The 20,422-nt window shown below is 50.1% G+C and overlaps 1 protein-coding gene across 1 annotated transcript in view; it reads left to right on the forward strand.

The window, feature by feature from the left end:
• Nucleotides 1-1,700: 1,700 nt before the first annotated feature.
• KIAA1614 (KIAA1614 ortholog) overlaps nt 1,701-20,422 on the forward strand; it is a 46,203-nt gene continuing 27,481 nt past the window's right edge. Inside the window, exons 1-4 of the mRNA XM_007937688.1 lie at nt 1,701-1,765; nt 3,588-4,519; nt 5,252-5,315; nt 15,080-15,223. Of these exons, the coding sequence (XP_007935879.1) occupies nt 1,701-1,765; nt 3,588-4,519; nt 5,252-5,315; nt 15,080-15,223 (1,205 nt within the window). The remainder of the gene's footprint in view (nt 1,766-3,587; nt 4,520-5,251; nt 5,316-15,079; nt 15,224-20,422) is intronic.

Below are 20,422 nucleotides of genomic sequence, written 5' to 3' on the forward strand. Positions count from 1 at the left end.
ACTCCCACTTCCCCTAAAAGCACTCTCAGGCCTGGGAGCTTCTGCCCAGATTCTGCAGGTAACTCCTGCTCACTCAAGTGGCGCCTTCTCTGCAAGCTTTCCTTCCCCTCCTGCCTTTTCTAAGGGACTTAGCACATTGTGTACTCCTTATTGTTTGTGTGCTGTCGCCTAGATGGTGACCATAGTGCATGAGTACAAGTAAAAGGGCATCCCGTGCTTGAGAGCGAAGTGCGTTGGCTGAAGGAAAATCGAAAGAGCACTTTCCCTTTGTAGAGGTTTCCGGAATCTCTTGGGTCCTAACTCTCTTATTGCTTCCTGTCTTATGTCGAAAAGTAACTTTGGAAATAGGTGAGGCTCAGTCATCTCCCTCTGAGCGGAAGAAGAAAGAAAGCTCCACTGGCTTGGACCAAGCCCTTTACTGCTTCTTCCTCCCTGGTCTTGAAAAAGTGCCAGTCTCTTCAGGAGTCCTCAGGACCCTGGGAACTGGCACCCTTAGCAGGACTGGATGAAGGAACCAGGTCCACTACGGTCTTACCCTCGACCCTCTAGAAAGCATAAGTAAATGACCTTGACCTCCCAGGAAACTCTCCCTGGGGCGATGGAGACTGCGCCCAGAGGGGGCGAACCTACTCCTCTGGAAAAGTTGTCTAAACAAAGGGCATTCCTTAGTTTCCACCCCCCAATAACCGAGCCTCCTCCCGCCAAAGCCCTGGGTGTAGGGTTACAGGCCGCCCCGCGAAGCTCAGCAGGAACGTGGTATTTTCCTAGCTTTTGCTCCAGTTGAGCCGCGCATCGCACTGCTACGCTCTCCCCTTCCCGGCGCTCGCGGAGGATATAGGGGGCTAACCCGGTCCCTTCACTTTGCAACAGCTGGTGCCTGCGCTTTTGAGTCAGCTGTCCTGTCGGGAAGGGGTTAGCTCTTGCGCCTGCGAAAGCGGCCCGCAGCTTCTGAGCGCAGCGAGTCCCCCGTGCCGGGCGCGGCTGCAGGACCCGGGAGGCGCAGAACCAGGCCGGCGGGCGCCGAAGGCGAATGGGCCTGTAGTTCCCAGACTTGGGGCCGGTTCCTCGGTTTTCCTCCTGCCCCATTGACGTCTGTGAGGACCTCGCGCCCTCGCCACCGCGGGCGCGGACAGAAGCACCTCCACTTGACTGGGCCTGGACGGACTGGGGACCTGCAGGCGGCAGCGAGGGCAGAGGGGCCACGAAGGCCGAGGGGTGAGGAGAGGCAGAGGTCCCCGCTTCTCCAGCCCCTTCCGCTCTCCCTCCTCCTTTTCTGCTCTCCTGTTCCCTCTCTTCCCGCCCCCGGCCTTGAAAGGCGCCAGCCTTGGCCTCTCTTCCCATAATGGCAAAGTCATGAACTAGCAGCCGATGCCACTTCCTTCTCTGCCAGCGCCCTCCCTCTCCCGACCCTTCTCCTCCTCAGACTGGGAGGGAGGCCACGGCCCGCGGGACAGCTGCTCGGGCCGGACCCACCCAGGGCTGGGGAGCTGCCCGGAGAGCCGGGAGCAGAGCCCTGGCCTTGGCCCTGCCTCCGATCTCCGGCCGGGCGCCCCCCGAGGGGCGAGGCCTGCGGACTACGTTCCCGGAGACCCCGGCCGGAGCCCGCCTGCCCGGGCTACGGCTCTGCAAGTCCCTCCCTGTACCCTGAAGCGGGCCTGGGACGGAGACAGGGCTGGAGGAAGGTTTCGCTTCTCGGAGGGATGGAAGGGATGGAGGAGGAGGCAGCGGCAGCGGCAGCGGTCAAATCTGCCGGCGGCAGCCCTCAGTGAGTATGGAGTGAGTGTGGAGGAGGTGGCAGGGCCGCAGAGCGGCTCGGGAACCGGGCCTTCACTGTCACACAGACGGGAGGGTCGTGGAGGAGGCCCGCCTTTCTCGTCCATCTTCACTTGAGCTTGTCTAAATTAGAGCAAACATGGTACTTGAATCAGAATCAGACGGCTCCAAGCAGAACAGTATTCCCGATACGTTAACCCAATAGGAAGGTCTCATTCTTTAAAGTCTCGGGAACTGGATTATTACTGAAATGCTGGTTCCAGACTTTAAACCGCCAAACAGATTTTAAAATCTGACTGAAATTGCTCATGTTACTTTCCAACCCCCTGTTTTCCCAGTTGGTCCATAGAAAAGGGGAATAGGTGGCTGGGCTCCAGAGAGAAACTTGGTTAATTCTAGATTAGTGATCTCTGTTGGGGTCTTCAGGAGTATAGTCCCAAAGATAGGCATTAAGTTTCACTGACTTAAAGCTGATGGGACATTTTAAACGACATGTGTGTTTAGCTTTATAAATACATGTACTGTGTTCCTGAAAAGTAGTGTATCAATTGAATGGTTATAAATGACTACAGAGGGCTTGCCATTTCAAAGAATTCATGGTCAATTCTCAGTTTTTGAAGTAAATGACTCCTAATCTATCTGTTATGTAAATATGAACTTTTATTCATGCAGTTTCGTTTAAGTGGGACACATCTACATATATGTTTAAGTGGTCTTCCCTTAGAAAGCAGAATAGACAGTAAGACGTTGTGGCATGTATGTATATGCACATGACAGCAACACTCTGTGCTCACTATCATTCCCTCTCAAGACATTAATGTCAACCATGCCACTAATGAGGAGCTCTGGTAGTGCAGTGCCTAAGGCACTTGACTACTAACCAGAAGGCTGGAGGTTCAAACTCACCAGCCACTCCTTGGAAGGAAGGTTGTGCTATATGAGTCAGGTCTGACTACATGGCACATAACAACAACATGTTGCTAATGAGCTGTGAAATGCTACCAAATCACTTGACCTCTCTGGACCCAGTCTTCTCATCCACATCTGTGGGAGGTGAGGTTAAATGACCATCGCTTTGGAAGAAACTTGGGCCTGGAATGAGAAGCTTCAGGTTCCAAACTGGGCCTCCCCTTAGTACCTGTGTGATGCAGTCACCCTGAGTCTTTGTGTAAAATATAATCTGTAAAATGGGAAAATACCATCCTGGCAGAGTTATGTGAGGATTATTCGAGAAAGTGTGTTTGAAAACACTTGCAGATGCCTCGGGGGAGTTAGCCACTGATCCTGGCCATCCTTTAAGCACTGTCCATGCTGTGGTCTTGTGGCTTGGGCACTCGCCCAGGGGTGAGGTTACGATGCAGCACCTTCCATCAGAATTAGAGGCTGCTTGGCATCTTCCTAAAGTCCATCATCCACACAGCTCCCCTTGGAAACGGACTATTAGCAGATGTAGATATCCTTCACTGAGACCGCTCTTCAGCAAAGCCAGGGATTAGAAAATCTGGCCTCATTTCATTCTGGTCCTCATCTGACATAGGATTAGCTGTCATTTGAAGCTTCATTTTGCCCCATCTGTAAAATAGGAATAGGAAAACTAGAATACCACTCAGATTTGGAAGAAAAAAGTCAATAATTTATACTGTCCATTGATTTGTACTTTTCAGTGTGCATTCATATTGTCTGGAGGGCATCCCCACCTCTGTCCCCAGGTTATTTTCATCTGAACAGGGCTCAAGATCCAGGGTCTTTGGGAATCCAGGAAGTTGCTGGAGGTACCCCTGGGTCTCAAGAGCTCTCTCTGTTTTCTTCTCAAGAGGGCCCAAGATAGTGACCAGAACAGCCAGCCCCATGAAAGTGACAGCTGTGGAAAGAAGTGGACGGGAGCAGCAGCCGGATAATGGTCACCTCCCAAGGCCCTGGCTGTGCCCTCAGGAAGATGGAACACCCAGCCTGATGGCCCCCCAGCCTCCCATGGCATGGAGGGTGGAGGTCCAAGGCCCCTCCGTGCTGGAGTTCAAGGTGAGAGCCTTGAAGGAGAAGAGAACAGCAGGCAAGCAGGGGGCAAGCCCTGGCCCCACCTCTCATGAGCACTCATCCTCCAAGAAATCCAAATGCAGACGGGTCAAGGGAGGTGGAACCGGGGCCTCAGCAGAGGGCTCTTCCCTGCCAGATACGTTAGTAGTTGCCCATGCTCACAACCTGACTGATGGGCAGCTGGACGATAGTGTCAATGATGAGGAACCTCCAAGGAACGGGTGCCCCAGAACCCCCAGGCCACCTGCCCCGGGGGTGGAGTGCTGGAGCAGGAGGAGCCCGTGGCCTCTGGAAGCAGCATGGACGCTGCCTGACCATGAGAGAGGGCTGCTGCCAGGGCCCAGCTCTTTGCAAGAGAGCCCCATCCACAGGGCTGAACCAAGCTGGCCAGGAGGTCCCGAACCTTGTAACAAAATCACCCACATATCCAACCTGAGGAAGGGAAGGTCATATCCCCTTCAAGATGGTCTGGCTACAGGAGGAGATGTAGACAGCACCTCCCTGACCTCTGAGGAGGACTTGGTCTCCAGGACACCTTTGCTGGGGGCACTCTGCAGACCTGGCGACCTGGGGATCCTGGGTACTGGGGGCAGTGCCTTGTCCCTGTCTGATCGGGTGGAGAGGAACCGTCTTCTGCTGCAGGAGATGCTGAGTGTTTCGGGACAGGGCCCCCCCAAGGCCTGGAGTCCATCCTGGGACCAAGCTGTACCAGGTGAGGTTCCCACTGAGGTCTAGGTGGCAAGGAAGGGGAAGGAAAGGAGGAAGTTCAAAAGAGAGAAACAGGAAAGGGGTGCCTAGGGAGAAGGGGCGGGAAAGGAGGGTGAGCACAGTTGCCTGTCACCAAAATCATCCGAATGGCTTCTTGGCTTTGACATAAATTCTTTATCACCTCATAGGCAACCCTGTCTGCTGAAGAAACCCATGACTACCCAAACCAATGAGAGGCCACCCTCTGGGCTTGGGTGTGGGGCTACCATGAGTTCCTTCCCGTGGCTTGTCCTTTCCACAGTGGCTTTTGCATTTCCTCTCTGATGGCATGCCCTCACCCCTAGTGGACCTCATTGCCCTCTTGGGCTGGGGCAAGCAGGCAGGTGCTCTTCCCTACAAAGGGGTTGAGTGTCTTATCAACTGAGCTGAGTTCTACCAGTAGCACTACTCGGATGTGCAAGTGCACCTAACTGGGAAGACAGCCTCTTTCCCTCACTTTTTCCCCATTCCAAAGGCTCATTCCATATCCTACACCTGAGAGGCCCCAGGTAGTCATGTCAGCCCTGGCAATGTCCACCAGAGGTCACTATGACAGTGTGTTTTCACTTCTCTGGCAAAGACACAGGCAACAGGATTTATCCCTGGGGTTAATTGCACCACCAGAACTCCTTCAGTATTCATAAGTGGGACAAAAGCCTAGCTTCTGGCTCTGTCCTGACCTCTGTTTCTGTTCTAGAACAACCAGCAGGGGATGTGGACTGGGACTCAGGTATCTCCCTGCAGGACTTGGATCAGAACAGGTAAGAACTCAGAACACACGTCTTCTGCTCCATACACACACCTCCTCCTAATCTTCTCCATTCACCCAGTACCACCAGGCTGAGGAGGAGTAGACTCAAGGTGGGAGTGAGAGCTGTCTGTAGCCTGAGCCTTGGCTGGGGCTTTCCCAGAGGTAGGCCTCGGCCTCAGTCTTTGCCCAGCTCCTGGCTCATGAGGCTTCGAAAGGTCACAGAGCTTGGAGCAGCTCTTGTTTCCCTAGCTGTGTGGTGATGTTGCTCTCCTCAAGGTCTCGTGGTTTCTGCAGACCACAGAAGTCAGTATATTGCTTCACTTTTCAGGTGGCTCCCTGCATAAATTCCACTCAGTTTGACTACTCTTTGGGAGACGTGGACAAGGTCCCTCAGTCCTGCATCCTGCTTTAAATAAGCAGGCCCCAGATTGAGGCGATTCAGCATCTGTTCTATTTATTGTCCTCAGAGGCTCTGGCCCAGGTCCTGTGGGGAGAAGAATATTGGCTCCTTCCTTCCCTCATAATTTATAGTTTGGAAACATGGTTGCCTCCCCTTCTGCCACGCATCTCTTCTTCCACCTCCATGGCGAGTATTTTCAGCCTCCTGCCACGTCCCCACCTAGCCCTGCCTGTGTTGAGGAGGGTAAGCACAGAAAGAACTGTGGTTCTGAAATGCTACTGCTCCCTCTTGGACTTCACATCTCTCCTCTGCCTCTTTCCCTTGTGGAAAAGGAGGAGGAGAAGGTTGAGGTGGATGCAGCTTGCGTGCTGCAGCTGCTCTTCTGCACACACGAGGCCCAGCAGGAAGGTGAGGATGCCCCTGGGGATTTTGTTCAGGGGCCACTATTGAAAGGAGAAGCCAAAGCATCTGACCCATGTGTTGAATAATGAGTAACAAAAACCACCCATTTTAAAGCAGAACCTCAAATATGAGTGTGCAGGGGCTTTCCCTTAGTCCTCTGAGGAGATGCCATTTGTGTAGAATCCTCAGTGTCCAGGCTGGTGTTTCTAGACAATTGTTTAACTTGCCAGGTCATGTGTGGCAGTCACCATCATTTTAGGGTTTGGGTAAAATGTGTATGTGTGTGTATGATGTGTAGGTTTGTGTGTAAGGATATGTTTATATGTAATGGTTGAATATGTGTGTGTGTGTGTGTGTGTGTGTGTCTGTGTACATGAGAGAGAAGTTACCCTAGTGAGCTTTAGGACGCTGGTCAAAGACTGTTAACAAAAATGTCCCCCATAGAATGCCCAGCAGACCAGGACATAGAATTGAAGTGGGAAAATCTTTGTCCTCTTGTTTGCTGGGAAAGTAATTTGGAGGGCCCCGCTGATCTCTGTCGGTGACCTACAGTCAGATCCTTGCTGAGTGCACACCTAAGCTGAAGGGCCAGAGAATGCATCTAGACATAAGGATGGGAGAGAGGCCAGCTGTGCCTTTGTGCCCTCTGTCTGATGGGGCTCTGCATTTGGTCTCTATTCCTGAGTCTTCTGGAGAGGTATTAAAGTGGTCCTCAGTCACTGCAGTATGCCATCTCTCCTATAAGTGTCATGGCCTGATTGATTCCATTTCTGTATAGCCCAACTTCTCAAGAGACCTTTGGAAAAAGGCACAATTCCCTCAGAGCTGTAGACCCTGGAAGTGCCACGTGGGACCAGAGTCCTGGGGCTTACTGTCTGTACTGAGGGACCCTGGGCAAAAGAGCATACTGAGGCTGTGGCTGAGCGTGGTGATGGACATCCAGAGGGGGTCCCAGGACACCAATCAGGACATGCTGTGGCAGGGGCAAGGGGCAAAGTCTGATTCATGGGCCACTCGGTCCCTCAGATTTCAGGTCTTGAGAAATAAATGGTCCTACTTCATACTCAGTCAAGTTTAACATTAGTTCAGTGTTACAGTAACATAACCCTTTTGACCAAGTTAACTCAACATGTATTTAATTATGTCCACAATTGTTACTGCTTTGCTTGGTAATAAAACAAGAACCTTGTGAAATGACAGTGGTTGCAGGGCCGAAGACAGTAGTCAGGGCTGTGGGGCTAGCCGTGCTTGTCATGGAGTAGTCACAGGTAGGAGCCCTGATAGTACAATGGTTGATTACTTGGCTGCTAACCAAAAGGTTGGCAATTGAAACCCACCCAGCAGCTTCATGGGAAAAAGACCATAAGATCTGCTTCTGTAAAGATTACAGCCTCAAGAACCCTGTGGGATAGTTCTACTTTCACATGGGCACACTATATGTCAACAGCACCTAACAAGTATAAAACCATAACAGTAGTCATAGGGAGAGTTGGCCAAGTGGAGCATGAGACACCCAAGATCCTGAGGGAACACGAGAAAATGACCCAAAACCTGACATGCCAAGGGCTAAATGTGAAGGAGACATCCACACTCCTGACCCCAGGCTTGTCCACAAGAGAAGGCTTGGTCCTGGAGGACTGGAATAGCCCCAATGGCTAAGTCTTCCCTCCACAAGACCTTGCCAACAGCTGCCACATCCAAGCTCTTACTATGTGCCAAATACTGTGCAAGTGCTATAACTGCGTTCTCATTTTATATTCATAAAAATCCCACAGATGAAGAGACCTTTCTGAGGAAAGGTTGAATGACTTACCCAGGGTCATACAGCTATTAAGTAATGGAGCCACAATTTGGGCTCACAGCTGCTTGGCTCCAAAGGCTCCTCAACCATTATGTGGCATTGCCACAGACTGTACTCTTTATGCTTCACAACGCCACCCCTTGGGTTAGGAGTCTGAGGGCCTTCTGGCTTCCCCAGCTAGGACTGTCCTCAGGTATAAGTAAAGAAGAGCAGGTGATAGGCTCGTGGGATAAGCTGATTTCCCTCCTCAGTCATTGTTGAGATGGATTCAGGTAATAGGGATTTGGTTTGAGGAGAGAGGATGGGGTAAGAGGTAAGTGCTTTAGAGAGGGCAACTAGGTGTTGGTTCTTGTATTAGTTTCCTAGGGCTACTGTAACAAAATACCACAATGAGTGTGGCTTTTTAAAGAACAAAAACTTACTGCCTCCCCATTCTGGAGACTAGAAGTCCCAATCAGAGTGTTGGGTATGCTGGTTCCTTCTGAGGGAGGGCTCTCAGAGAAGAACCGTTACATGCCTCTCTCCTATCTTCTGGGTGCTCCCAGAAATCCTTGGTGTTCCCGAGCTTGCGCCTCCATCTGCCTCCATCATCACACACTGTCCTTCTTCTGTTTAGATCTGTCTCTGTGTCTCTTCTCTTATGAAATGCCCCTCAGATGAGATTAGGACCCATCCTACTCTGATATAATCTCATGTTAATTGGTAACATCTTCAAAGACTATTTCCAAACTAGGTCTTGTTAACAGGTTCAGGAGTCAGGACTTCAACCTATCTTTTGGGAGGACACAATTCAATGCATAAGAGTGCTGTAGGCAGCTGTGTTCATGGGCCATGTCTGGGAACTAGACTTCTTAGAGATAGTAGAAGGGAGAAATGAAGCAGACGTTGTGCTCAGAGCTGTCCCACCCAAGGTTGACCCCTCACTCCTATACAGATTCTCCACCCCTTCTGGTGCTCTGGATTTTACCTCTCTGTAGAATGGCCATGACCAGCTCAGCCTCTTTCCTCACTGGTGGCTCCAAGACAGCATATCAGGATTACAAATGGCCTTGGGCCCCCAAATTAATACAGCATAAGCTAAAAGTATGTGAAATCAAAGGAGCGGCAGCAGTCAATACAATTTTCAGATGAGGCTGTGTTCCCAAAGGAAGTGGGCGTTCAATGTTAGGTTGCTGTGGGTACCAGGGCAGCTCTACTGAGTCTCCAGCACTTTTTTTGGCAGTTTTGTTTGAGAACCAGAGCTGCAGGATCCAAGCCTGCTCTGTTCAAGTCAGGATCCCCTGTGTGATCTTGGGTCCCCCAGGTTCTGAAGTGTGTCTCCAGGGCCTTTGATTATTAGTCTGCTGCAGGAATAATAAGGAGAAGAGTGTCTCTGGGATTTTGTTACAGTCATGCTAGAATGGTGAGGGAAGCTCCAAGGATTTTCTAGATCATGTATCTGCCCCTCCTGCCTGTGGTGGAATCAAGCCCATTTAAGAAACAGAAGCTGAGGGCCAGTCCCTAGTGTGCCTGTGAGGCCCTTCAGGAAGCCAAGTTATGTGTTCATGCAAAGAGAGGGGACAGGGAACCAGCATAGTAGGCCAGACTTTTGTGGGTCCCAGTTTTCAGGCCCCTGAAGTGATTGCTAGGAGTCCCTGGGTGGTACAAATGGTTAACATGCTCGACTATTAACCGCAAAGTTGGAGGGTCAAGTCCACTTATCTGATGGAGAAGGAAAAATGTCAGCACTGAACCTCTACCACAAAGCAAGCCCTGGAACCTTTAGACACACTTTAGCATGTAATTGTCTTACTCACATACACACCACATGCCAAAATCTCATTATGGTCCCAATCTTTATGAACAAAGGGGCTCAAAAAAGTTAATTGCCCAAGATCATTCACCTGGTGGGGGGTGAAGCTAAAATTCAAGACCTAGAAACCTTCCCTACCTGCACCGCCTCATGTTGAGCAGACCACTGTGCCCCCATCTGGGGGTGCCTTGGACACCTGCCTCCTCAGGCTGAGGCCAGGGAGTGCTAACCAAAGGGGCAGCCCACGGCCTCCCTCTGGGACTCCATGGGGCATTTGTTAGTCCTCTTCAAGAAGGCAGGGACCAAGGCACCCTGCTGTCCCGGAAAGAGGTCATTGTCTCAGGAAAGCTCTGGACACCTCCTCCCAGTTCCTTTTTAAAGGTGCTAAATGAGGCGGCTCCTAACAGGAGCCATTCTTACAGAAGCTCTGCTGAGAGAGGGCCTGTTTATTGTCTTGGCATCAGCTTCCCTGTTACCAAACAGCCTCCTCCTCCCCGTTTGATAGTGACTCATGTTAGGGGTATTGCCTTTTGTGTGGAGCTCTGTCAAAGGCATTTCAAAGTCTAGAGCAAAACCACCAATCCCTCTCTAGCTATAAGATGGTTTATCACTTTCAAACGCCCAATATGCTGATTAAATATGCTTCCCTCTGCTGGAAGTCCCTAGGTGGTGCCAGTGGTTAACACACTTGGCTGCTGACCATAAACTTAGAGGTTCAAGTCCACCCAGAGACACCTCAGAAGAAAAACCTGTCAGTCTGCTTCTGAAAATATCAGCTATTATAAACCCTCTGGAGCCTAGTTCTACTTTGACACACATGGGGCTGTCATGAGTCCAAATCATCTCAATAGCATTTGGTTTGGGTTCCCCTTGCAGACCACAAGGTGATCTTGGCAGGTGATTTTAGTTAATGTTCAGGGACTCCATCCTTCCCTTTGTAAGGGGGTTAACAAAAACTAATGATGATGATAATATAAAAATCTAGAGTGGTAATAGTAATAATGAATGCTAATACACATGGAATCCTACCAAATGACCAGCTCCATGCTAAGCTCTTTAAGGGTAACAGTCTCACTTATCTTAAAGACCACTGAGCCCTACTTTAGCAGATGTGGAAATTGAGGCTTAACCCCTAAGTAACCTGTCCAGGATGACACAGTAAGTGGAAGTTCAGGGGTTAGAACCTGGGTGGGCAGCCCCCGTACCATGCTTTTAACCATCCCTCTAGCCTTTCCTTGTCAGTGCCCTGGACTCCTTGGTGTAAGGCTCCTAGGCAACCAAGCATAATAGTGAGTCTAAGATAATTTTCCTGCCTTCATAGAGCACATGATCCTGAGTCACTTCTGGCATACCTTTTCCTCATGTGCTCACTAGAGGAACTGTGCATAGTGCCAGAGATATTCTATCCTTGGTTATCACAAAGCTTTATAGTATATAGAAGTGGATCTAATGCTAAGCCAAAGGGTTTATATATTTGTTGTTAGGTGGTGTTGAGTTGATTTCAATTCATAGCGACCCCATGTGACAGGGTAGAACGGCCCCATAAGGTTTTTGTTTTTCACCATCAAGGGATTTATTGGGGAAGTAACAGGTTACAATTCAGGTTCAGGAATGCTCTTAGGACACAATTCTTCCATCGGGACAGCCTCCCCTCAGCCATGCCCTCAGGCATCTCCCTGGACTTTGGCCTCTCCACCTGGCCTCTACCTGCTTGGGCAAGTGTTACAGAGTTTTTGTAGCTCGCCAAGAGGGTCACCTACATGCATCCTGCTCCACTAGCCAGTGTCCTGCCCAAAGGCATTCAGCTTTCTTGTTCTGTGGGCCCGCAAGCCTGCGTCTCTGCGTTGTCGTTATGCCTCTTGGTTCCTCTACCCTTATCTCAGCTGGTCATCTCAGCCAGGGAGGTCCAGCTTAGGGATCTCAGGTCCAAGAAAGTGCTGTACTCCACCTCCAGCTCTTCTCTCTTGATGGCAGTGAGATCCCCTCCATAGGGTTTTTTAGGCTGTAATCTTTCCAGGAGCAGATCTCCAGGTCTGCTGGGTAGGCTCAAACTGACAATCTTTTGTTTAGCACTTAACCAATGTGGCACCAAGACTCCTTTATAGTGTGTACTTTATGTTTCCCTCCCTACCTGCTGCATCGAGGTATTTGAGAAATGTCACATCACTTTACATTCCAAAATGTTTCCCTGACTCATGTACCTGAGATGAAAGGGTTAAACACAGGCTTGCTGGCACTATTATTCTAATCCAGGATTAAGATGGCTGCAGAGGGAGGCCACTCTGTCTCCTTGACCTCCCTGGCTAGGAGAGATGTGGTGGTTCTTCTGAGTAAGCTCCTGATCTGCCTGGTGGTAAGAGCTTAGCCTGTCTCATCTTTCCATCAGGAAAGTGGCTTGGATGGAGAGACGGAAGGGGAGGGGACCACACACTGCCCTTTGTCTTTGTGTAACAGCTTCAGATGCCCATGACTGGAGGGCTGAGGGAAGGGCAAAAGCATTCCCGTGGAACTGTGGCTTCTCCCCAGAATTTGCTCTTTGTAGGCTTTGCTGCTCCTCAATGGCCAAACAGCTATGGCATGAGCCCCCAAGGGAGAGGACATCCGACCCCATGGGCAAACACCCAGACTCAGGGTAACAATGTGCATCCTCTCCCCTGTCCAACTCCCAAGTTTACAGATGGGGAGACTGATGCCTAAAGAGGAAAATCACCCAGCCACTTCATCCCTCACCCTATCCACTGAGCTAACAAGCTGCAGATGTGCAGTTTCAGAAGCGTGGCAAAAGCTGTCTGTCTTTAGGTGGGAAGTTGCTTTTGCCTTAGCCACTGACTGTCCTGACACTTCTAGGAAGTTCCCAGGGGAATTGTCAAAGCTGGGCTTGTGAGTTACAGGCCATAGGGGGAAGGGTTGGCTCCAGGTCTGTGTGTCCTTGGTAGAGGCCAGGGTCAGATAGTCTAGAAAGTCTTCCACAGATGGAAGAGTGTGAGTCTGTCTGGAGGAGCTGGGTGCTCCTTGGGTGGCCTCCTTAGACCAGTATAAGGTGTTTTTGGGAGGAAGGAGGTGGGTTGGGTCAGGTTCAGTATCTCACAACACTATACCTGCTTGCTCTCTGCCCGTTTGGAGAAAGGCGCCCTCCTCTCTCCAGGGTGCATGATGAATAGTCGCCTGCTCTGCTGACCTTGGCTGTGATCTCAGAAGGTGGCTGCAACTCTTTTCCCCACCCATGTGTTACTGCATGGATGCCTCTAAGCACTTAAGAAGCCCTGATTTTCTAATCATCAGAGAAACAAGCTTTGTCTGCCAGAAACCAGAGCAGGGCAGATGATGGGGGAGATATAAATATATATATATATATATATATATGTGTGTGTGTGTGTGTGTGTGTGTGTGTGTGTGTGTGTATAAACAGATCCAAGTGCAGGGAGCAGAAAGGAAACAGCAAAGTTGAAAAATGGCTTAAAAACCAGGGGACAAGGCCAATCTTGGCAGCATCTGGCCAGCTGCCTGGGGGCCCTCCTGCCTGCCCACCAGGTCATGTGACAAATGCCCTCTGACAGGCAGGGAGCCACAGCTGTCACCGGAAGGCTTGGAGCGAGTGGGCTGCCAGCCAGAGGGCCATGACTGCAGGGGCAGCTCTCTGGGCTGGTAACCTCATTATCTCAGCTGTCGAGCAGGAGCTCCAGGGAGCACAGCTGCTCTCAGCGGCACATTGGAGGAGCTGCCTGCTCAGGGAAGCTGTGCAGAGGGTAGCGTCTGCTGCCAAAGGAGGCTTCACAGGGCAGCAGGCCTGGGGACTCACGTTCACAGCACTGCAGTAAAGCCCTCCTCGTTCCAAAGCCATGCCTGGGTCTTGCCAGGGTTCATGTGCACAGATGGTGCCTTTATTCTAGCAGTTTTTTTCTTCCTTTGGCCCTAAAGCAGAGTTAGGTACAAATAATGAGACACACACAGACCCACAAAATCATAGTTTGCTAAGGGTTTGACCAAAGATTCCCCACAATGGCCTTCCTGGAGGCCTCAGGGTCGTGCCATTTTCTACTCATGTCTTTCTCATCCTGGAAACTACCTGAGCCTGCTTCCTTTTTCTGGGTGGCATATGGCATGAGTAAGGGGTGGGTGACTGCAGGTCTGAGATTTAGGTCTGGCTGGATCTCTACCTGCCTGAATTCTTTTTCTGTGGACCCTGCCTGGTGAGGACAGTTCAGCACATTTGACGGTGAGGAGAGGGGCCCATTGGACCCGCTAGGGGCAGCCAATGGGCTACCGAAGTCCCATCAAAGAGTGTGTCTGATCCCAGCCACAAACATTCTTGGCCCTGGGTCCCAGGGAAGGAACAGGAATGATGCCAGAGGCTGTGGGACTGGCTGTCCTCTGTTCAACACTCTCAATTGATGTTCGACCTTGAGCCGTGTGCAAATGTTCCTCTCTGCTTTGTAACACCCTCATCTGTCAAGTGGAGAGAACACATGCCCTCCGCAGCCTGGCTGGGGACAGGGAGCTCCGGGGAGAAAAACGTCTTGTCAGCAGGAGGCTGTGGGCTGCAGATTGCTGTGACTGTGCTGGCTACATGTCACCTTCTGGGAGACAGCTTGGAAAAAGGGATGCTGTCACTTTCAGCAGCTCCACCCCAGCCAGGGACAGCAGCACATCTGGTGGTGTTGGTGGAGGAGGGGAGGAGTACAGGACCCTTACTATTATAAACATCAAGCCATTTGCTGACTTGGTTTGGATCTAGCTTAATTTCTCTCATCCCTGAGCCTGTGAGTCCTGTGCTGACGCCTGGCAGTCTTTGATAACAACAACCACAACGAGAGAGAAAACACCAGGATTTACAAAAATGTCATTCCCTCAAAGGACCAGATCTGTGAGGGGCAGAGCCCTGATCCCTTGTGTGCGGTGGAAGCTCAGGGTGGTGTGCGCTTGTGTTTGAGTGGGTATGTGTGTGGATGTGGAGAGAGACAACAGGAGAAAGAGGTGGCGCGTGTAAGGGCCATCTGTCCTGGTACAGGCCCAGCCCAGCCATCCCAGGTCCTCTCCCTCCTCCTCCCAGACAACTCTGCGGTCTGTCCGGGGAAGGAACAATAGAATAATCTGGAGACTCCCCTACCCTTTTCTAGATCTTCCTGGGATCTGTGCCTCCAGCCCCAGAATGGATGTCCAAGGCTTGGTGGTACCCCAACCCCTACCCAGAGCCACTGGGGGCATTTTCCAGACCCTGAGTGCAGCTGGGGCAGCCGGTGTGGGTACTGGGGGAGGAAGGCTGCACATGCAGGGCTTTTTCTGGCAGAGCCAGTGCTCAGCGCTGGTAAAGCCCTTCTAATCCATGTCATTTTCTTCTAATCCTTCCCTGCCCACTCTGGCCCGTGTGCCATCCTGCAGAACCTTTGGGCCCAAGCCCGAGCCCATGCTGAGCCCCAGGCATGAGGAAGCCAAACATCTGCTACAGCATCCCCGCATGAAGGCCAGGACTCGGCCCCTCCGGGCCAGCCACGACATTATCCCCACCATTGCCCCGGGCAGCCGGTGAGTGAGCCTGGGAGGACCGTGGCAGGGCAGGGTGGGTGGGAAAAAATATGGGCTGTAGCCAATATGCTGCTATTCATGCCTCCCCTCTGTGGGTTTTGTTTATTTATTTTTCCATGTCAGGCCCCTGCTTTCATTCATTTAGCCAGTCAACACACTTTTATTGAGTGCTTACTCAGTGCTAAGCACCGAGCTAGACACTGGGGATACAAAGGGAATGGACCATAGCTCAAAGTCTCTGAAAGATGGAGGTCTCAGTGCCCAGGAAGAAAGACAGGCAGGCAGATCAATACAATTGTGTTGACTCTATGGTAGTAGAGGGTAGTTGAAGGAGCCTTGGTGGCTTGATGGTTAAGCATTTGGCTGCTAACTGAGAGGTCGGCAGTTTGAAACCACCAGCAGCTCCATGGGAGAAAAGACTTGGTAATCTACTTGGTAAAGATCCCCACCTACTGCTGCTGAGTTGATTCCAACTCATAAAGACCCTATAGGACAGAGTAGAACTGCCCCATAGGGTTTCCAAGGCTGTAAATCTTTATGGAAGCAGACTGCCTCATCTTTGTCCCATGGAGCTGGTGGGTTCAAACTGCTGACCTTTTGGTTAGCAGCTAAGCACTTTAATCATGGCCCACTGATAGCGTAGTGCCTAAGGCACTTGACTGCTAACCAGAAGGCTGGTGGTTCAAATCCACCAGCCACTCCTCGGAAGGAAGTTTGGGCAATCTACTTCTGTAGTGATACCACCTCAGAAACCCAAAGAGGGGTCGCTATGAGTCGGGTCTGACTCGATGGCACATAACAACAACAACAGGGCTCCCTGTAAAGATTACAGCCTAGGAAACCCAATGGAGCTGTTCTGAGATGGAATTGACTGGACAGCACACAACAGCAGCCATGCTGTAGTAGAGGAAACGTGTGGGGAACCTGTAACTCCACCTAGAGAGGACAGGAGAGGCTCTCCAGGGGAAGTGGTTTCTATGTTGGGCCTTGAAGCAGGTGTATGTATTCACTGGGCAGACAAGGAGGCAGGAGAGCATCCTGGGGTGGAACCCTGCGCAGGAGTGTGGTGCTCTGGAGTTCATCTGGGCTGGAGCATGACAATGTGCCTGAACATGGGGCATGAAGGCTAGAGAGCTTCACAGTGGCCACCATGGAGGCCTCCAAGCCCCCTGAGCAATTTAAATACCTCCTGTATTAGACTGGGAGCCACTGAAGGATTTTAAGCAGGTGGGTAGCATGATCACATTTGCATTTCAGTAAATCCTTCCTGGCTACAGGAATGTATTGGGCAGTGAGGAAGCTGCCCTCATGGTCCTGTTAAGATGTGATGAGTCCTGAACCAAGCAGGTGGGGACAAGGGAAGGAGGAGGTACAAACAAGCAATTCCCAGAAGCTAGAGGCAACAAGACTTAATGAGACAGCAGAGAAATAGTTAAGACTCTAGAACTAGACCACCCAAGTTTGAATCCTGACTTTGCCACTTGCTACCTATGCCTCAGTTTCCTCATCTGCCAAATGCCTGTCTTACACGGTTGTTGTGAAGGTATGTGAGTCAATATATGTAAAATATTTAAAACAGCATTGGGCACATTGTTGTTAGGTGCTGTTCAGTCAGTTGCAACTCATAGAGATCCATCGTGTTACAGAGTAGAACTGCCTCATAGAGTTGTCTTGGCTGTAATCTATAGAAGCAGATTGCCAGGTCTTTCTTCCATGGAGCCGCTGATGGGTTTGAACCACCAACCTTACAGTTAGTAGGCAAATGCTTAATTGTTCACTCTATCTGGGCTTTTTTTTCTGGCACATGGTGACTGCTATGTAAGTGTTAACTCTTACTATTAATTTTTTAATTTACTGGATGTGGGAGGTATGAGAAGACGAGGCATCCAGAATAGAGCCGGGGGCTCTGACCTAGTATCTGGGTATTTGGTTTGCCTTTAGGGGATTCTGTCCCTTACAGAAGGAGCTCTAGTAGTATAATACCTAAAGCATTTGACTGCTAACCAGGAGGTTTGCAGTTCAAACCTTCTGGAAGGAAGGAAGACTGGGCAATCTACTTCCATAAAGATTTACCACCTCAGAAACCCAAAGAGGGTCTCTATGAGTTGGGATCATCTCAATGGCAGTGAGTTTTGGGGGAGGGGGTATTTATTTTTTCATTTTTGGTCCCTTCCAGAGCATCCATTGGAGATGCTCATAAGCAGTTGGATACAGGATCTGTAGAGGAGGAGAGAGGTCAGAGCTGCAAATTTAACAATGTGGGAGCCAAAGATGAGGGTGAGCTCATAAGGGATGAAGAGATGGGAAAAGAACAAGTTCAAGGACATACAGACCAGCACATCACATATGTGACTGCTCCTCTGAGTGGCACTCCCTGTTCCCATCATCATGCCTGTCCTGTCCTGTGCTGCATGGAACCACTCACATGTGGAGTTTTCCACCACACTGGAGCCAGCTCACTGTCACATGCCTTTGCCTAAGATGTGGCTCCCAGACATACCAACTCACTCCAGGTACAAGCAGGACCATCTCTTCACCTGACCAAGTCTGTGGCTCTACAGCACAGTGGTTATATTGGATTTGCCTGTTTCCATCACTACATGGGACTAGAGGGAGCAAGGATTCTTTGTGGAATGGGACCACATGTTCTTTGATTATTATTATCATTGCAAAAATATATATAACACAACATTTGCCAATTGACCATTTTTCAGGCATTCAATTTAGTGATATTGATGCATTAATCATGTTGTGCAACTACCACCTATAATCACTGCCAAATTTTTCACTACACCACATGTTCTTGATGGTGGGGTGGATGTTGAGCCTGCTCAGTAGAGGCCGAGCACCTTTAAGGAACCATTGAGATGACTCCATCATGAGCAGAGGCAAAGGTTGCCATTGGGCTGTGGCCTACGAGACCCTAAATCCCAGCGAAGGGTGCCAAGCAGGCTACCCTTATGATCATTTCCAAATATTATACCTTGTCTCTCCCTCTGGCTAGTGGGCACTCATTTGGGAATGAACATGACTTCTTAGAGGCATCCTAACTCTTCTTCCCCACATGTGTATATGGGACCTGGTAGCCTTGGATTTCCAAGGAATTTTCTGTTGTGCTTTGTCCAGGCACATTTGTTGGGCTGGGTAGCCTCAAGGCAAGACCATCTACAAAAGAGATTTTATTGTGTAAATGTACTCTTGGACCATTTCCTCCCCTCAAATTGCTTCAGCAGCTTACAAGACCCCAAACACTACTTAAAATAGGGCTTTTTTTTTGGCTAGGCTGTCTCTCTGGTTGAACAAATGCTATAGAAATGCAAGGTGACCCACTTTAGCAGCTGGTGTGTCCAGAAAAGAATTACTATGACTTGGCAGTGCCGGTGAATCCTCAGAGGGTATAGCTGAAAAATCACCGCCAGATGGTTTGCCGCAGATGCTTTTAAAGGTTACGCTCTGTCAGATCACCCTGGAGAGGCATGCTGTGTTAACACGGGGCTGCCACATGGGCTCTGGGGCCTCAGTCAGATGCAGCAGGCCTCAGGCCCCAGCCCAGAAGGATCACTCCTTTCAAAGAGCAGTTTGGTGAAAGATGGTGGAAGAGGAGGGGCAGGCAGAGCAGGCTTCAGAAGGCCTTCTTTAACCTAGATCTGGCTGGAGGTGGCTGGGGCAAGCCTGAACAGACAGGGCTTTTCCAGGAGGTGAGAAGGTATCTTAGCTATAGCTGCATATTCTGGAAGTATATTCTACAATCAAAGTAGAAATTGAGCAGCACCTGGAATCACAAACGCTTGCCACTTTGGGACTAGGCACACCTGGGTTGGTGTTTCTAGTCCCAAGAGGGCAGAACACAGCTGCAAAATGCAGGGATGACATCTGGGAAGGTGACACCTACTTGCTATTGTCCAGTGGTACATAATGGGTGTGTTAGGCCCCTGCAGATCTTGCATATCTCACATGGATTGCATGGTTAAGACTATATTCTTGCAGAAGGTGGGACTCTAGAAAGGATGCTCCCATGAAGGCCATTCAATTCCAGGACCACAGCAGAGGGTCTGAGCTCAGATCAAAATCCTTTCCAAAAAGAATGATTGTTGAGGCAACTACTGTGGCCTCATCTTGATAAGCTTGGCAGGCATGGGATCTGCTTGCTGCTTCATGCCTATTCACTCTGCGCTTGTCTCCAAAATCCTTGCCCTACCTTTAGGCACTGTTCCCGGTACTGCTGGTGGCCACCTCTGAGTTTAATTTAATTGGGTTGAAGACACATTATGTGATTAAGCTCCCCTTCACTTCACCTTTTAGAACAAAAGTTGCATTTCTACTTTTCAAGTGAATTTTAGGGATGGTTCATTTCACCATGATGTATGTAAAAGTTCTTGTCATTGAGGTGACTCATGGGACCAGGATTCCCTTTTTAGGTTAGGAACGTCTTGCCATTAAACCTGGGCTTTCTCTCTCTCTCTCTCTCTCTCTCTCTTTCTCTTCCCAGAACATGCAACCCACATCCTGTGAGCACAGCAGGGTACCACCCTCTGGAGTCTACGTAAGGGTTGTTGGGTCTAAACTGATGTACTGAAACTCCAAGTGGCATTTCCTGTGTGGTGCTGGGCTGGGAGGTGAAGGCAGAACTTCAGCTCATTGGAGTCCTTTTGTTTCTGTGGAGTGAGGTGATGCTGTGTCTCTGGTTAGATTTTCCTTTCCCTGGGCTATTAGAGGAGCAAGAGTGCTTCGGAAAGCTGATCCACAGACTCCACATATACTTTGATCCTGCAGCATAGTGGTTGTCCCACAAAATCTTCCTTAGACCCTGAAAAGCTAAAACAGGTACAAGTGCAGTGGGGCCCAGAATCCTCACGTGGATTCTCAGGGCCAGGGTCTTAGAACAGTGCTTCACAACAGAAAACTGTCACCACTGCAGTTACAGAGAAGTGCCTCCCCCGACAATGACCATGCTTACGCAAGCAGTGACACCCTGCACCATCTTTACCAGCCAGGTGATCCCACTGCAGTTGACATCTCTCACCTGCAGAACCCCCTCTGAATGCAGGGCCACAGTGTGGCTTCTGTGGCCTCTAGGTACTGTAGCCTTCTTGGGTCCCTTCTTTCCTAAAAACAGTTAAAAAAAATATATTGCAATTACTATGTTGCCTTAAAGATGAATATGTTGATATCATATATTAAAACAGTTTCTTTGACCTG

Source organism: Orycteropus afer, unplaced genomic scaffold (assembly GCF_000298275.1).
Source record: "Orycteropus afer afer isolate SDZICR_OR568_19922 unplaced genomic scaffold, OryAfe1.0 scaffold00043, whole genome shotgun sequence".
NCBI lineage: Eukaryota > Metazoa > Chordata > Mammalia > Tubulidentata > Orycteropodidae > Orycteropus > Orycteropus afer.